The 18,895-nt window shown below is 44.9% G+C and overlaps 1 protein-coding gene across 1 annotated transcript in view; it reads right to left on the bottom strand.

Moving 5' to 3' along the window:
• CDK15 (cyclin dependent kinase 15) overlaps positions 1-18,895 on the bottom strand; it is a 59,756-nt gene that overhangs the window by 19,146 nt on the left and 21,715 nt on the right. Inside the window, exon 10 of the mRNA XM_083712141.1 lies at positions 2,372-2,420. Within this exon, the coding sequence (XP_083568267.1) occupies positions 2,372-2,420 (49 nt within the window). The remainder of the gene's footprint in view (positions 1-2,371; positions 2,421-18,895) is intronic.

Below are 18,895 nucleotides of genomic sequence, written 5' to 3'. Positions count from 1 at the left end.
AATTCTGGCACCAGGCAAAAAAATATGTTCCTCTTAAACCAGGCCTTTGGTTGATTGACATCCAATGCCCTTTTAAAATGTGTTGGGAGGGAGGGTTATTGGGTTGTTTCCATTTTTATTTAATGTATTTTGTGTTTTTATCTTGTGAACCACCCTGAGACATGTGGGTATAAGACAGTGTACAAATTTTAACAACAATAATGCCACTTTTTAGATCTCTGTGGGCAACGCTTTGCCCCACCTGCCCTGGGAATACACCTCAGTTTGGGATCTCTCTCTTTTAAATAATTTTGTATTGGAATTTTATTTACAACATAACATAACCCCCCCATACACAAAACCACCCTTATTAAACGTGAACATAACATACAATAAGCATAACATACAACAATACAAACAACCTTTCCTTTATCCTGTATCTGGCCTCCTTATTTACTTCTTATAAACTGTTTCCTTTTTGAATAATAAGATTTTTTCTAACTATAACTTAAATATCCACAAAGTCTCCTGCAGACATTATTCAAAACTGGTCCAGGTATGTATTTTAGGGCACTGTTTTGTGAAGTATTCTCTGCATTTTCTCCATGTTTTTTGAAACTCTTGGCTAGTGTGATCTCTAATTGCCTCTGTTAATCTAGCCAGTTTGTCTGGCCATTCCTTTTTGGTTGGCAGTTTCTTTTTTTCCAGTTTTTAGCATTTAGGATCATTGCCACTCCTGTGGCATAGAGGGATATTTTCTGATCTTCTCATGAACCGGGTGCCTTCTCCACTTCAAATGCTTTTATGCGTGTCTACATACTTGTGCATGTGTATGGGACGCGGGTGGCGCACAGAGCCTAGGACTTGCTGATCAGAAGGTTGGCGGTTTGAATCCCCGCGACGGGGTGAGCTCCCGTTGATCTGTCCCTGCTCCTGCCAACCTAGCAGTTCGAAAGCACGCCAGTGCAAGTAGATAAATAGGTACCGCTCCGGCGGGAAGGTAAATGGCGTTTCCGTGCGCTGCTCTGGTTCACCAGAAGCGGCTTAGTCATGCTGGCCACATGACCCGGAAGCTGTACTCCGGCTCCATCGGCCAATAAAGCGAGATGAGCGCCGCAACCCCAGAGTTGGCCACGACTGGACTTAATGGTCAGGGGTCCCTTTACCTTTACCTTATATACTTGCGCAAAAGGTAGAAACATGTGGGGGGTGCAAAACAAGGCTGGCTCTGCTCTTCAACCATCCAACAAACATGGGTGAAAGTTCGTGGATGGGCATGGAAAAAAGACAAACATCCCTGGAATTGAGTGGTCCCTGACCAAGCAGCATGGTCCCAATGCACAAGGCTGAAAGAAGTTCCCATGTCCAGACACACAGCCTGGAAGCTAGGAAGTTACCTTGATGTGAGTCAGTCCATTGGCCCATCTACTTGAGGTTCGTCCACACTGGCTGGCAGGATTTTGTGCAGAAGTTTTGTTTGCAAACTATTGTCAACAAACGGGACGTGGGTGGCGCTGTGGGTTAAACCACAGAGCCTAGGACTTGCTGATCAGAAGGTCGGCGGTTCGAATCCCCCGCGACAGGGTGGTGAGCTCCCGTTGCTCGGTCCCTGCTCCTGCCCACCTAGCAGTTCGAAAGCACGTCAAAGTACAAGTAGATAAATAGGTACCACTCTGGTGGGGAGGTAAACGGCGCTTCTGTGTGCTGCTCTGGTTCACCAGAAGCAGCTTAGTCCTACTGGCCACATGACCCAGAAGCTGTACGCCGGCTCCCTCGGCCAATAAAGCGAGATGAGCGCCGCAACCCCAGAGTCGGTCACGACTGGCCCTAATGGTCAGGGGTCCCTTTACCTTACCTTTTTTATTGTCAACACTAATATCTATCTATCTATCTATCTATCTATCTATCTATCTGAGCCTGCACTAAACATACCAGGAACTTGGGCCCTTCTCAAATGCAGTTATCCCTACTTCGGAGTAGGCACAGAGGGGCCTTAGCCTTTCATTTGGCGCTCAGGAAGAACCTAACTCATCACGGTTGGAAGGGAACTTGAGGGTCATCCCAACCATTTGCAATGCAGAAATTGCTGACCCCAACCCCTCGAGATGTGTGTATTTAGTAAGCATTGGGCAAGCTGGTAAATATTTCAGCCTGGGTTTTTACAGAGCTCAGAGAACTCTTGCTTCATACTGATGACTTGTCGTGAAATGGTTCACTTGCGGCTGCTTAGGTAGTTCATGCAAATAGCCCAATAATGATGCCTTTTTCTGCTGCTTCCACAGACTACTTTGGAGTTGCCTTATTCTGACTCCAAGTCTGGAGTTAAAAGCTTGCATATAAAAACAAACAGACCCCAAGGGAAAGCATGATAACGCTGTCATAGGTAGTTTACCTGTCACAGATCATTCCGAGCCTCCGAGGGTTGCTGGCGAAGAACCTCTCTGGAAAGTTAATATGCAATCACCAGATTAAACAAAACCCAAGGAAACAGTCCAAACCATGCACTTAGCTTTTCAAATCCTGCTATAAAATTTGTTGGTGGTGTATTTATAAAGCTACATTGCTTCTATAAAGCATGAGTACCGGTATAAAGCGATTCTGTAGAGCTCTTTACCCATTTGCTAAAGAATATAGGCACCAACGCTTGAATTTTCTTTTTTTAAGAATACAGATTCTGCAACCAGGACTCCCAAATCCCGCAACTGAAACAGGGTATGTGGGTACAAGTGACTGGCTTGGGATTGCCAAAATAGTGGAAGGCAGACAGGGAGATGTAACAGGAGCCATGAAAACCAGCTGATATGTTATGTGCGACCATCTGTTTTCTCACATGACCTGCTACAACTATACAGGAAGGCACAAAATCCGCAATCTGTCACTGCCTTACAGTGTTTCATCGAAGAGATACAACTTTTCCTAGATTAAAATAGGCAGGAGTCTTAAGCCCTCTTTTTTTCTTGGCCATTGCTCTTTCCTCTCTTCTGAATAACTGGAGTCTCAACCACCCCCTTCATCCTTTTGGCACTGCTCCTATGGACTAGATACACCACTCAGAGATTTTAAAAATACTTCAGAAGGTTGTTGAGCTCCCTGGGAGATAAATATGGCATATAAATGAACAATAAGTAAATAATCAGTAATAAAATACAGTGGTACCTCGGGTTACATAGGCTTCAGGTTACATACACTTCAGGTTACAGACTCCGCTAATCCAGAAATAGTGCTTCAGGTTAAGAACTTTGCTTCAGGATGAGAACAGAAATCGTGCTCCAGTGGCGCGGCAGCAGCAGGAGGCCCCATTAGCTAAAGTGGTGCTTCAGGTTAAGAACAGTTTCAGGTTAAGTACGGACCTCCGGAACGAATTAAATACTTAACCTGAGGTACCACTGTACAGTAATATTAAGTGTTTTTGTATACCAGGTAGAAATTTAAAAATCTTAAGTGGTTTAGAAATTCTGATCAAGAGATGTCATGTTATCCTGGGCTAGACATTACCCTTGCCATCGGTTATCAACATCTTTGCGGTGAGTTTCGTGCACACTCAAACACGCTCACACACGGCGCTCTATTACAACTCCAAGTGTCAATCAAGGGTATCATGGTGAGTTTCCCTGTCAGCAATCCACATCAATGGCAGTTGCCGAGATAGAGAGGAGAATTCACAGCGTGTAACAACACTTAGGCAGGCTTTAAAGACTTTCCTAGACAATTTGAAAAGGATTCTTTTTCCTAAACTACACTTGCGCTAACCTCAACCCCAGTACCAGCAGAAAACATTCCACTTCTGTATCATGCTACTGTGGAAAACCTTGCTGATAATGTTTGCTCTCCACCGGTCCAGTCAGTGAGGGCAAACACTGGGGAGAAGATGGAAAGCCTTCAAAGAACTTCTCCACCCCACCCCAAGGCCCACAAAAATAGCCTTTGGGTGAAGGGTGGCATAGGAATTTCATGAGCAAATAAGTAAATAAATAAATAGTCTCCTTGCCTTTGTCAGTATTTACAATATATAGGTAAAAGGTAAAGGACTCCTGGACGGCTAAGTCCAGCCAAGGGTGACTATGGGGTTGTGGCGCTCATCTCGCTTTCAGGCTGAAGGAGCCGGTGTTTGTCCACAGACAGCTTTCTGGGTCATGTGGCCAGTATGACTAAACCACTTCTGGCATAACAGGACATTGTTACGGAAATCAGAGCGCACAGAAACGCCATTTACCTTCCCGCCACAGCAGTACCTATTTATCTACATGCACTGGTGTGATTTCAAAGCTAGGTTGGCAGAAGTTGGGACAGAGCGATGGGAGTTCACCCCATGGCAGGGATTTGAACCACTGAGCTTCTGATGGGCAAGATCAAGAGGCTCAGTGGTTTAGACCCCAGCACCACCCTTCACTTTTTACAATTTATAAATAATTGCAATAAATAAACTGTTGGTTTCCCTCCCCAAGCCTATCTGTGTGTTTCTGCACTCCATTCAAGCCAAGGCTGCCCCAAGACATTTTGCCACCTGAGGCCCCCCTCTCCACATACTGAAGCCAGCTGGACTGGCAACTGAATTGTCCTTCCGTCTTGGCAATGCTGGCGGTCCTCCACTTCACCTGAAGGCATCAGGCTAACTTAGGGAGCACACATCAAGCTACATGGCACACATATCTCTCTGTCCTCTGACATCTCACAAATCCCAGCATCCACCGCCTCACTTTACCTAATAGGACAGTGGCCTTGATTCATATTTTCACCACTCTGGATTCTTGCTAAAAAATTTTTTTTAGAAAAAAGCCTAAGAGAGATGTTAATAATTGTCACCATGCCCATGCCTTTATATAATTTCAGTGCCAATAAACATGTTGATTTGCAGTATACGAACATGTGTGTATGAGGGGAGGAGGGAAGGAGGAACAGGAGAGAACTGGTGCTTTGATTACAATGACAACAAGATTCCCTTGGAGCTCTCTAATGTAATTGAAGTAGCTCTTTCGTAACTGCCAGAATGCAAGACGCTGTGACTACTGATTAGAGATAAGTGATAAAAATAATAATTCCCAGACTGGGTGGATGACTTAAAGCTGTAAGTTGAAAATTACTGATATGAAAGTACATCACACCTCTGGCATTTGTAAATATTCACTGGAAGGGGGCGGAGGTGTGCCGATAGCTCCATCTGTATGTGTAAAGCATGGATCTTCAACGGGTAAGGTTCATTACTGACAATTCCTGACCTAGGATTAAAAGAAGAGTCGTGTAAGGTCGCTGAGCATCACAGTGCTCAGGGAGATGGCCAAACCCGTAGACAGCTATATAAAGGTGAAGGGACCCCTGACCATTAGGTCCAGTCGTGACTGACTCTGGGGTTGCGGCGCTCATCTCGCTTTATTGGCCGAGGGAGCCGGCGTACAGCTTCCAGGTCATGTGGCCAGCATGACTAAGCTGCTTCTGGCAAACCAGAGCAGTGCACGGCAACACCGTTTACCTTCCCGCCGGAGCGGTACCTATTTATCTACTTGTGATGTGCTTTCGAACTGCTAGGTTGGCAGGAGCAGGGACTGAGCAACGGGAGCTCACCCCGTCGCGGGGATTCGAACCGCCGACCTTCTGATCGGCAAGTCCTAGGCTCTGTGGTTTAACGCACAGTGCCACCCGTGTCCCAGATAGCTATATAATCCTGCCAATTGTTCAGGAAATAGTTGTTGCATGTTAGGCACAGGTGTCTGGTAGGGTGTTTGGTCTGATGGACATTTGGTGGCATGGGCTCCTATCCCCTTTTGCATTTGGGAACTTTGAAAACAAACCCCTCTGCATTTCCATCTCTCTTGCATGTTACTTGCCCTTCTTTCCTGTGGGGCAGGGTCTGCGTAGGTATAGCATAGCATAGCATAGGCAGGGACTCTGAACTTAATCTTGAGGGACTTGGTGCAAGATGCAAGTGTTGTTGAGCCAATTGGGAGCAGTGACCATAGTGCTTTTAAACAAAATGTACATGTAAACAGCCATTTGCCAAGAAACCCCAACATGGTCAGATTTGACTTCAAAAGAGGAAACTTATCAAAAATTAGGGGATTAGTTAAAAAGGAAATTGAAAAGTAAAGTCAGGAGGGTCAAATCATTCCAAAATATGTGAGAGCTGTTTAAAGAACAATATTAGAAGTTCAAGTGGAGTTTATAAATGCAGATCAGGAAAGGTACCACAAGAGTCAAGAGCTGTGATGACCAAACTTGGCCCTCCAGCTGTTTTGAGACTACAACTCCCATCATCCCTAGCTAACAGGACCAAGTGGTCAGGGATGATGGGAATTGTGGTCCCAAAACAGCTGTAAGAAGAAGAAGAAGAAGAAGAAGAAGAAGAAGAAGAAGAGTTTGGATTTGATATCCCGCTTTATCACTACCCTAAGGAGTCTCAAAGCGGCTAACATTCTCCTTTCCCTTCCTCCCCCACAACAAACACTCTGTGAGGTGAGTGGGGCTGAGAGACTTCGGAGAAGTGTGACTGGCCCAAGGTCACCCAGCAGCTGCATGTGGAGGAGCGGAGATGCGAACCCCGTTCCCCAGATTACGAGACTACCGCTCTTAACCACCACACCACACTGGCTCTGGAGGGCCAAGTTTGGCCATCACTGGTCAAGAGCATGCCAGCGTGGTTAGCTAGCAGAGTCAAAGAAACAGAGACAAGAAGTCTTCCTTTGAAAAATTAAAAAGACAAAAAAGAACAGGAATTTTGGCAAAAGATGTGCAAGCAGACAGAAAGGCATGCTTAAATAAAATATTGAGGAATACATTGCTAAAAGCATTAAGATCATCAACAAGAAACTCTCTAAAAAATAAGTAGCAGGGAGGCAGTTGGGCCCTGGATGACGAGAGAGTCAAAGGTATGCTAAAGGAGGATAAGGAGACTGCAAAGAATCTAAACAAATTCTTTACATCTGTCTTCACAATGGATGATATAGGGCAGATCTCAGTGTCTGAACTAACTCTTGCAGGAAGGGAGTTTGAGAAACCTAGGAAGATAGTAGTGAGGAGAGATGAATTTCTAGGCCTAACAGACAAAATAAAAACTGACAAATCACCAGGTTCATATGATATCCACCTGAGAGTTCTCATATAACTCAAATGTGAAATTGCTAAAAATATGTGACTTGTCCCTAAGCTCAATTTCCATGCCCAAGGACTAGAAAATAACCAAAGCAACACCTATTCTTAAAAGGGGATTTGGTGGGGGGGGGTTGCTTAATGAGTAACCTGGGGGGGGGGGATGTATTGTTAAAGATAAAAGCAACCAAGTAGAAAAACAATGACAAACTTATACAGCATCTTAAAAAGCAGAGACATCACCTTGCCAACAAAGGTCCGTATAGTAAAAGCTATGGTTTTCCCAGTAGTGATGTATGGAAGTGAGAGCTGGACCATAAAGAAGGCTGATCGCCGCAGAATTGATGCTTTTGAATTATGGTGCTGGAGGAGACTCTTGAGAGTCCCATGGACTGCAAGAAGATCAACCCTATCCATTCTGAAGGAAATCAGCCCTGAGTGCTCACTGGAAGGACAGATCCTGAAGCTGAGGCTCCAATACTTGGGCCACCTCATGAGAAGAGAAGACTCCCTGGAAAAGAGCCTGATGTTGGGAAAGATGGAGGGCACAAGGAGAAGGGGATGACAGAGGACGAGATGGCTGGACAGTGTTCTCAAAGCTACCAGCATGAGTTTGACCAAACTGCGGGAGGCAGTGGAAGACAGGAGTGCCTGGCGTGCTCTGGTCCATGGGGTCACGAAGAGTCGGACACGACTAAACAACAACAAAAATATATGAGAACAAGCCTTGCTGAAGCAAAGTCAGCATGGTTTCTGCAAGGGCCAGTCCTTTCTCATGAACCTTTAAGAGTTCCTTGAGACTGTTAATCAACATACAGAGGTGATAGGTTTGACATTGTGTACTCGAATGCCTTAAGCACCATTTGAACCCAATGGAATTCAAACAACCCACCTATTCTCAGGATTGCAGATGCAAACATTTACACACCAGGTGACAGATCCAAAGTCTTGCAGTAGCATTGGGAGCGATTACCTAGGAGTATTCATCTACACTTATCTGCCTATCTGTCTGTCACATTTGTAGCCCAACCTTCTGTCAAGGTGAGCCTACCATTTGTCAAATCTGCAAAGCTGCCGGATGTGAGTTGGGATTGATCTGATTTATGGCTTGGATGCATGTGTGAGCAATCACTTGGCTGCTTCGATGCTGATTGTCAAACGCTGCATGGCTCTATTAAGTCCCCATATATTGCGTGAACTCCCTTAATCAGATCCTGTTTACATAGCACAAACTTGGCTAATTTTTGCCTTAAGAATGACTGTGTAAGGAGATTAGAGTTGGCGTACAATGACTTGCCCCACAATGGGTTTCATGGCTGAGTGGGAAGGGAACTGACCCTGAATTTCCCACATCTGAACTTTGAACTATTTATCTTAAATTACAGAGGCTGAAGGCACTCTCAGTTTGTCTGTGCAAAAGACGACTCTGCCAATAAAAGTTCCTCGAGGCCATGGTGGAGACAGCAAACTCCCTTGTTGATCCACACACACACAGCAGCTATGATTACTTTTAGATCTAAAAGCTCATATGACAAGGAAGATTTGCCTTCATTTTAGAATTCTGTTTCTTTCAGCCCCGTAGAGATTTATTTTTTAAAGGAATCAACCAAACTGGGAAAGGGAAGAAAAAGCTTTCAAAATATTAAAATACACATTCCAGATCTTGGACGTCATTTATCGAACAAATGCATTCTGTTGTTTGGGGAGACTGCGCTTGTTGTTTCTTGCTTCCATCTGCTGGCAGAAAATGAAAAAGCAAGAGGACCTAGAAATAAAATAAAAATAAAGCTCCTGTGCTTTAGAGTAAGGGACAGGGTCTTCCCATTTTCCGAAGGCTGTTTCCAGACACGGTATATATTCAAACCATGCCTGCAAATGGACATTTTGCAGGCAGAGTTTTGAATGCATATGAAGACTGTGTGTGGACTTGAGAGGCGCACTCTCACAGTGTCCATCAACTAAGCAGCGCTGAGAATAAGCCCTTTGGAAAGATGACGAAAGATGAAGAGGTAAAATCAGTTATGATTAAATGGGCACAAGATGTAGGTCACAACATTATGATGGAAGATTGGGAAAAATGATGGAAAACCGACTTAAAATTTACAGATTGTTCCCTACTGAAGGAGAATTACATGAAGATGATGTACAGATGGTACACAACACCAGTGCAGTTACGGAAAATGTAAAAAACTAGTTCAAATATATGTTGGAAGTGTAAGGAGAAGGAGGGGACATTATATCATATGTGGTGGGATTGTAAGGTAATTTAAAAAAATTGGGAAATGATACACAACGAATTGAAGAAAATGTTCCATTTAACATATTTGTTTAAAAACCTGAAGCATTTTTATTAGGGATTGTAGGGAAAGATCTGCCAAAAAAGCTGAAAAACATCTTCATGCACGCGACAATGGCCGCGAGAGTTTTAATAGCACAAGGATGGAAGACTGAAGAAACCCCAACTAAAGAATCACGGCAAGAAAAATTGATGGACTATGCAGAACTGGCGAAACTGACATACAAACTACGGGACAAGGATAACTGTGACTTTAAAGATGAATGGGAACCTTTCAAAGTATTTGAAGAGGCAACAAAGCGAACTGGACTCCTTGGCTGGTTTTGAATAAACATTCACAAACTTTTTATTGATAATAATCAGCTAAATAGTTTGAGGATCTATACAACTGTGTAACATGCAGAAAACAGCATTTTTAGAGAAATCAAAGACTGGAACTGAGGGAAGTCGGGGGGTGGGGGAGGGTAGGTTCTGTGGGGGGAGGGAGGGAGGAAAAATTGGGGGGGAAATAAGGATGATATGTTTCTGGATAATATGTTTTGTTTTAATTTTGAATAAAAAGTTATTTTAAAAAAAGAGAGAATAAGCCGTTTTGAAGACACCACCTGATGTCATAATGACGACAAATGACAAGTGATTGTTGGCTCATGGGTGGCTGACTGAGGTAAAGATCTGGCCCACCAACCAGCTCTAGCTCCCCATCCCTAGGAAGAGGGGACCTGAGGGACTTCCATAGGGAGAGTCTCAGCAGAAGGACCCAGCTTCCAGCTTGGGTGGAAGAGCTCTGATCCATGGGCTCTTCCTTGCCCTCCTTGTGCTCATCCATCCTCACGGAAGACCTTGACATCTCTTGGTTCGTGAGGCGTGAGGCCTATAGGGCATGGGAGCCACCCAGCTCAACACAAACACAAATCCACACTTCATTTTGCATCATGCTTTCAAGCCACAGGTTCCACCTCTTCGAAGTTCCTTGTCCAAGAGGGATTTTTGTCCCAGCGCTTTATCTGGGGAAACCCGCATTTTACCACTCAGTTGGAGCAGATCCGCAGAAAACCCGACTGCCATTTGCTCTAATTCAACAATAAAGCATGGGCTTCCCCGAGGGAAGTGCCAAAACAAAACACCTACAATAGGACACTTAGCATTAAAGTTTGGACGTGTGCCTAGAAACGCGGGTGAAAAGGAAGTCTGGGTGACCCCTATGTCAGATGTTGACAGTGGGCTTGATCATGTTGCATCATTCCCAGGGATCATTCTGAGGTGGGGAAATAGTGTCCCTATGGTAATCAGTAGGGACGCAGGTGGCGTTGTGGGTTAAACCACAGAGCCTAGGACTTGCCGATCAGAAGGTCAGCAGTTCGAATCCCCGCGACGGGGTGAGCTCCCGTTGCTCGGTCCCTGCTCCTGCCAACCTAGCAGTTCGAAAGCATGTCAAAGTGCAAGTAGATAATTGGTACCGCTCTGGCGGGAAGGTAAACAGTGTTTCCGTGAGCTGCTCTGGTTCGCCAGAAGTGGCTTAGTCATGCTGGCCACATGACCCAGAAGCTGTACGCCGGCTCCCTCGGCCAGTAAAGCGAGATGAGTGCCACAACCCCAGAGTCTGCCATGACTGGACCTAATGGTCAGGGGTCCCTTTACCTTTACCTATGGTAATCAGTTGAATTCTGAAGAAGAAGAAGAAGAGGAGGAGGAGGAGGAGGAGGAAGAGGAGGAGGAGGAGGAGGAAGAAGAAGAAGAAGAAGAAGAAGAAGAAGAAGAAGAAGAAGAAGAAGAAGAATTACCAGTAAATTCTGCCTTCACACATCTCCTACACCAAAGAAACTGGTGACATTTTTGCTGCCTGTGAATGGGATAGTGAAATGGGGAAGGACCACTTTAGTTTTGCTCAAGTTGCTATGATTATAGTTTCCAATTTCCAAAAACTTTCTACCTTCAGTGACCTCTTCCTTATTCATTCATTCATTCATTCATTCATTCATTTGTCTGCCAAGAAGTTCTCCCACATTCCACATGGGAGAGAAACAGCACCCAAGTGGTTCACATGAGACACTGACCAGGTCTATGAAGCCTCATCATACCCCAGAACCAGATTACATCCTGTTTTTTGTTTGTGTGTTTTTTTTTGTTTTTAGCATGGGTGACCCTTGCTTCTAGAATATGCAATGGTTCTGGAAAAAAAAATACCAAGAAAATAAAATTAAAAATGAATGTGCTGCCACATCGCTTCAAAATGGGAAAAAAACCCAGTGCTTAGAGGCAAGGCAGTCGCCTGTGGGGATGCAGGTTTCAGTGTGATGCAAGTTTGAAACTAAGTGACCCCCAAACCCCTCAACGCATTTCATTTTGGCTAGAGCTGTCCTGTCATCCCTAATCCTTTCCTATCCTTGAACTCGGGATGTATCTAGAGTCTAACGGCCTCATTCTAACATATCTAGAAAAAGATCAGGCTGCTGGCCTTTAGGTGCACAAGTGAAACTGAGGGAGGATTTACATGTCTTGCTTTTCAGCATGGTGAAACAAACACAGCAGTGGATTAATGCGAGGATTTAAGCTCACCCAGCATGAGATGTGGGGTGGGGTGGGGTGGGGGGTAGCATTGTATTAAAAGAGTTTACAACTTCCTCCTTGGAAGCAGCAAAATAAGACAGCCCAACCAAATGAACAGGCACAAGGCAAAACTCTTGCTAAAGCATTAGCAGGAGGTACAAATGAATCGGAAAGACAGGAGAATAGATGGGGTGGGGGTGTTTCTGTGGTTCCCAGATGTTCCTGAACTACAGTGCCTCTCATCCCTGACAATTTCACAGAATGGGCAAATAATATCTCAGAGGATCTCATAAGGTCACATGCACACCATACCTTTAAAGCACATTTAATACATATATAAAGCACATGGCTCCCCCCTAAAGAATCATGGGTACTGTAGTTTGTTAACGGCGCTGGGAATTGTAGCTCTGTTAGGAATAATGTGCAATTCACAGGATTCTTTGGGGAAAGCCATGCACATTTAAGTGTGACTTAAATTCAAGCTGTGGATCTGACTTCAGTTTCTTGACTCGCACGTTGTTCGTTTAGTAGCATGGAGACACCATTTTCACTACAGTCATACCTCAAAATGGCGTCACGCGCATGCGCGGAATCGGCGAAATGCGACCCGCACAGTCGCGTATTATGTTCTACTCAACTCTGGTCTGCCAGAGCCTGTCTTTGCATACATGAGAAGTCCCTAACCCACTGAGGGTTTGAGACCCATTGGCTACCCTCACCTGGTTTAGCTAGCCAGTCGAAGTTGTTCCTGGGCTGTGGCCACTGTCACATGCTGACAGCTTCTAGGAGCCACAGGTGGGAGCCAAGTGCAGGGTGGGGACTAATAATAATAATAATAATAATAATAATAATAATAATAATAATTTATTATTTATACCCCACCCATCTGGCTGGGTCCCCCCAGCCACTCTGGGCTGCTTCCAACAAAACACTAAAATACAATAACCTATTAAACATTAAAAGCTTCCCTAAACAGGGTTGCCTTTAGATGTCTTCTAAAAGTTTGGTAGTTATTTTTCTCTTTGACATCTGGTGGGAGGGAACTGTCAGAAGGTCTTCGGAGCTGGACCTCAGTGTCCGGGTAGAACGATGGAGGTGGAGACGCTCCTTCAGGTATACTGGACCGAGGCCATTTAGGGCTTTAAAGGTCAGCACCAACACTTTGAATTGTGCTTGGAAACGTACTGGGAGCCAGTGTAGGCCTTTCAAGACTGGTGTTATATGGTCTCGGCGGCCGCTCCCAGTCACCAGTCTAGCTGCCACATCCTGGATTAATTGTAGTTTCCGGGTTACCTTCAAAGGTAGCCCCACATAGAGCGCATTGCAGTAGTCCAAGCGAGAGATAACCAGAGCATGCACCACTTTGGCGAGACAGTCTACAGGCAGGTAGACTGCGTACCAGATGGAGCTGATAAACAGCTGCCCTGGACACAGAATTGACCTGCGCCTCCATGGACAGCTGTGAGTCCAAAATGACTCCCAGGCTGCGCACCTGGTCTTTCAGGGGCACAGTTACCCCATTCAGGACCAGGGAGTCCCCCACACCCACCCGCCCCCTGTCCCCCAAAAACAGTACTTCTGTCTTGTCAGGATTCAACCTCAATCTGTTAGCCGCCATCCATCCTCCAACCACCTCCAGACACAAAGGTGGACCAACTACCTCAGAAGCATCTGAAGGCAGCCCTGTTTAGGGAAGCTTTTAATGTTTGATGTATCACAGTATTTTAATATTCTTTTGGAAGCCGCCCAGAGTGGCTGGGGAAACCCAGCCAGATGGGCGGGGTATAAATAATAAATTATTCTTATTCTTATTATTATTATTATTAGCAGCAGCAGCACAATGTGTCCCTCCACCAGAAGTGCTACTACTCCTCTCCTAACACCACAAACACTCCAAATTTTATATATAAATCCCCAGAACTGCCTGCAGAACTACCGGTACTTCACACAATGTGCAGTGGACATGCTTTAAATGTATGGATCTCCCCAACCAATCAAAGGAGGAAGGAAAACTGGCAGGTTTTGCCAGTGTGACGCTGTGTTGATTTCAGTGTGGGGACTGTGCTCAGTTCCTTTTTGGGTGAGCAAAAGTGTAACACTGTATCTGCCACGTGTCTCAGGAAACGAACTTAAAACCAGTGAATTTGGAAACGTCTCTGTCAATGATTCACTTGGTCTTACGGCGTTTTATAGCCCAGGTCAGGTTAACACAGAGCAGCAGTTGATCTTGTGTAAATGTGCCGACCACCACGTAAAACGGGACGGTAGCTTGAGAGTATCAAGTGGTGACTAATTGAGAACAGTAGGGGTGAAAGCAGAGAATCCAATCTTAAATCATGCATTTATATTGCTCTTGCTAGGCAGACTCTTTGTTCTCAGTAGCCTTTGGAGCGTAATGTTCTCCATACTGTGAACACAGCACGTAAGTGTACACTTGAATGTGAAATAACTATTTTGCAAGGCAGCTGTCAAGGAATTCTATTGATAACGTTGCTCTGGAACGCAGGAGATGCCGGCTAATTAAACCATGATTGATACTCACTGCCTGGGCAGATTTATACATTCATCAAACCGGCAAAGCCTTCATGTGATGGGAGTAGTGGACACGTTGCCCTGAATTAGGCATGAATTCGGCATTATACAGCATCTTAAAAAGCAGAGACATCACCTTGCCAACAAAGGTCTGTATAGCTATGGTTTTCCCAGTAGTGATGTATGGAAGTGAGAGCTGGACCATAAAGAAGGCTGATCGCCAAAGAATTGATGCTTTTGAATTATGGTGCTGGAGGAGACTCTTGAGAGTCCCATGGACTGCAAGAAGATCAAACCTCTCCATTCTGAAGGAAATCAGCCCTGAGTGCTCACTGGAAGGACACATCCTGAAGCTGAGGCTCCAATACTTTGGCCCCCTCATGAGAAGAGAAGACTCCCTGGAAAAGACCCTGGTGTTGGGAAAGATGGAGGGCACAGGGAGAAGGGGACGACAGAGGACGAGATGGATTGACAGTGTTCTCGAAGCTACCAGCATGAGTTTGACCAAACTGTGGGAGGCAGTGGAAGACAGGAATGCCTGGCGTGCTCTGGTACATGGGGTCACGAAGAGTCGGACACGACTAAACGACTAAACAACAACAACAAAGGTCCCATGGGATCACCCTGTTGTGTCCAATTCACAAGCTTCTACCTCTATGTATTAGTGGGGATGGGGAACACCTGCATCTATCTCCACCATATAACAACTCTCACCTGTCCACTCACCTGTGCACCTACAACACAGGTTGGCAGCCTGTGTCCCGAACCTCATTTTATGTAGCATCTGACAACTTATGAACCTGCCCCATTCCTTCCATCTCATCAGAGTGCCTTCCTTCCTATCTGTGGTTTTTCTTGGCTTTTTAAAAGTTTTCCCCTTCTTTCATCGTTTCAGAACAATTGGAATATACGGTGTTTTATTAGACATTCCAAAAAACAACAACACACATTTCCCTTTTGCTTTTTTCCTGGCTATATGGCTAGGGAGAAAAAAAAAATCCCCTACCCAGATGTCTGGGTAGGTTTATGCCATGTCTGTATAAAGCACACTGAAGTCAGAAATGAATTACTTTCACTCACTTTCCAGAACTGTATTATTCTGCTGTATTAAAAAATATACAAAAAATCAGCAACCCAGGTCATGTCTCTCAGACCCACAAGATTTTGTGGTCTTTTAAAAATCTTGTTATTCAGACATTTAGATCATTTCCATCTATAGAACTCATCAAGGTCTCTCTTAAAAGCAACAACGAATATGAGCAACTCTCACCACAGCAGTGACTATCCACCACTGGTAAACATTTCGCTTACCAAAAAGAAAAAATGTCCTTTGTTTCTTTTGTAGTGATGTGCTCTCTCGTCCTAATGTCCGAATGTGCATCTTCTCCAATTTTGTTTTACTATAACGTACTTCGCTGGAGTAAGTACAGCTACCCCTGCTAGCAAACGTACTTGCCCTTCGCACACCCCCCCCCGTTATTATGTGGGGAAGATGGGACGCGGACCCTTACGTCTGCAGAGGAAGGCGACACATTCTCATTTCACGCCAGTTTGATTAATGAGACTCGGCTAATTGTGTGAAAAATTCCAGACCTTTACAATGCAAGTTTGGGTTATTGTTTAGCCAATCACGGCTAGCATGTGAAAATAAGAAGATGTTTAGTTTTCGAGCACTGGAGCCAGAGAAAGGGCAGTTTGGAGCAAGTCACAGAACAACACCCACTTCTTTGAAGAGATGTGACTATGCTCTGCTAAACCTGCAAACCTCTGGCTGAAAGCATTCTCTCCCCCCCACCCCCTCCATCACATTTCTTGCTACTCCTGGTTTTCAAACAGATCTTGCTCCCTCCTCAATCTCTGCAAGTGCAAGTAAGAGGCACACCAGCTAACATGCAGATGGATGGATTTCACATTTCAGGCTTTTAAATATTTCACTTTTAGATATATATATTTCCAAAAGAATGATCCTGCTGAGAGTTAGAGAATTGGTGTTGATCATTTCCCAACCCCAGCCCTCTCTGGCACCTGGGTATAGTGCTCTGAAAGATATCCCACGAGAAAACATTAAACAAAAAAAGAGGAGGGGGGAAGGAAAGGAAAACCAGGAGGTGGGGGGGGGGGAGCCTTCTTTTCAAAGCGCACTTCTCAATCTGCCCACATCAAAATAAGAGACAACTGGCCCTTTGAAGTTCAGGACACAGAAGTCTCACCCAGTCTGCATGGGAATAAAAGAAACTTGCTTTATAAATCACATGTGCGGCTGTGCATGCGTGCGCTCTCTCTCTCTCTCGCTCACATTCTCTCTCACACATGCTTTTTGCCTTGCCCACATCCAAATCAGAGACAGAAAGGCAGAGGGGACCCTCCAGCCCATTTCTAGAAAAATTGAACAATACAGTGGTGCCTCGGTTTATGAACTTAATCTGTTCCGGAAGTACATTCTCAAACAGAAGCCGTTCTTAAACTGAGGCTCGCTTTCTCTAATGAGGCTCCCGCTGCTGGTGTCCTTCCACCGTTCGGATTCCATTCTTAGACCGAGATAAAGTTCTCAAACCAGGACACTATTTCCGATTTTGTGGAGTTTGTAAACTGAATCGTTCTTAAACTGGACTGTTCTTAAACTGAGGGTACCACTGTATAGGGACGTGGGTGGCGCTGTGGGTTAAACCACAGAGCCTCGGACTTGCCAATCAGAAGGTCGGCGGTTCGAATCCCCGCGACGGTGTGAGTTCCCATTGCTCGGTCCCTGCTCCTGCCAACCTAGCATTTCGAAAGCATGTCAAAGTGCAAGTAGATAAATAGGTACCGCTCCGGCGGGAAGGTAAATGCCATTTCCGTGCGCTGCTCTGGTTTCACCAGAAGCGGCTTAGTCATGCTGGCCACATGACCCGGAAGCTGTACGCCGGCTCCCTCGGCCAATAAAGCGAGATGAGCGCCGCAACCCCAGAGTCAGCCACGACTGGACCTAATGGTCAGGGGTCCCTTTACCTTTACCACTGTATAGCCACAATCTGTTTTATAGCACCAAAGCCAAAATATAATACCAGCCAGTGTATTTCAAATTTGACAAGCCAACATGATTAGCATACACAAGGATCTCTTTAGGCTGATCAGAGATCATGTCACTATTCAGTCTGTGGCCTCCACCTGTCGCAGACTCTGAGGAAGAACTTTGTTGTACATGTACAGTGTCTAGCACAATGGCTGCATGGCTGACGAAAGGGGCAAATGGCATGTCTCCATCCTGCTGGTGCCCCCCCCACCTACAGATTTCCCTAGCCTGTGCTGTCCCACACTGCCACCATGTGGCAATGCACCCGAAGACCTGCCATACCGAGTGAAAAAAAGAAAGACGGAAGGAACAGTAGAGGTGAGCTTTGGAAGGCTGCTTATGTAGGGTATTTTTATTGAATTAAAAAATCAATAAAAATACATAGCAAACTGCCCCCCCCCCAAGAATCCTGGCTACGCCCATGCCCAGAGCACATTTTAAACACCTTTCAATCACCTGGGAAATGGCTGTTTCCCCCTCTCAGAGCTACAATTCCTTTTTCTTTTTTTGGAAAAGTTTTTATTGTTAAAACTATTCAGCATTAATACACACATATTGCAAATATACAAACATACATTTCATACAATCCTTAAAAATGTTCAAACATACCTACACTCAATCCCACAGATAATTCCTTTTCCCATCACCATCCACCACCCCTCACCCCACCTTTGGGTTAAACTTCCAATCTACTCAATTGCAATTTCTTTCCACTTCTATTGCTTTCTCTCACACACCTTTAACCTAATTTCATGCTTCTTTTTCTATTACACATTGTTATCCATCTTATTTAGTATTTCAGTATTTAAAACGGAACTTGTTTATTCTAATAGGAGTTCTCATTTTTCAGTATGGCTTTGCAAGTATCCTTTAAACACCTTCCAGTCCCTGTCTATCTTCTCTTTTGAGATCCATCCAGTTTCTCCCATTGTTTTGGATATATTGTAGAACTGCAATAATTTGGCAAGCCACTCTACTTTTGTCGGTATAATACCACTTTTCCAAGCACCCTCATCCACAGGATTTTTGGGGGGGAAATGGAGCCCTGAGTGGGAATTCCTGCAGGAAGGTAACAGAGTGGATTGAGAGGCAGAAGAAAGCCCAAGAAGGAGACTTCCATCAAACAGCAAAGGGACTTTGAGGGAAAGGATGTTTAAAGAAGGAAGGGCAGAAGACGCCTGGGGAGCCCGGAAATGTAGGAGAGGAGGAAGGGGGAACTGGGCCAGACAGGAGTCCAAGGTGGGGGACAGAAGTAGAAAGCTTAGAAAGGGGAAGCAGAAAAAAAGAGAGTAAAATATATGATTAAGTGGAGGGACAGAGGAAACCAGGAGCATAAGAGAGAAAGGAAATAATGTAGGATATGCTGGAAGCCGCCCACAGCGGCTGGGGCAGCCCAATCAGATGTGTGG

The sequence above is a fragment of the Podarcis gaigeae genome (genome assembly GCF_964106915.1).
Source record: "Podarcis gaigeae genome assembly, chromosome: 1".
Taxonomy (NCBI): Eukaryota; Metazoa; Chordata; class Lepidosauria; order Squamata; family Lacertidae; genus Podarcis; species Podarcis gaigeae.
Note: the sequence above shows the minus strand (reverse complement) of the source record. Positions and strands in the feature narration are given on the sequence as shown.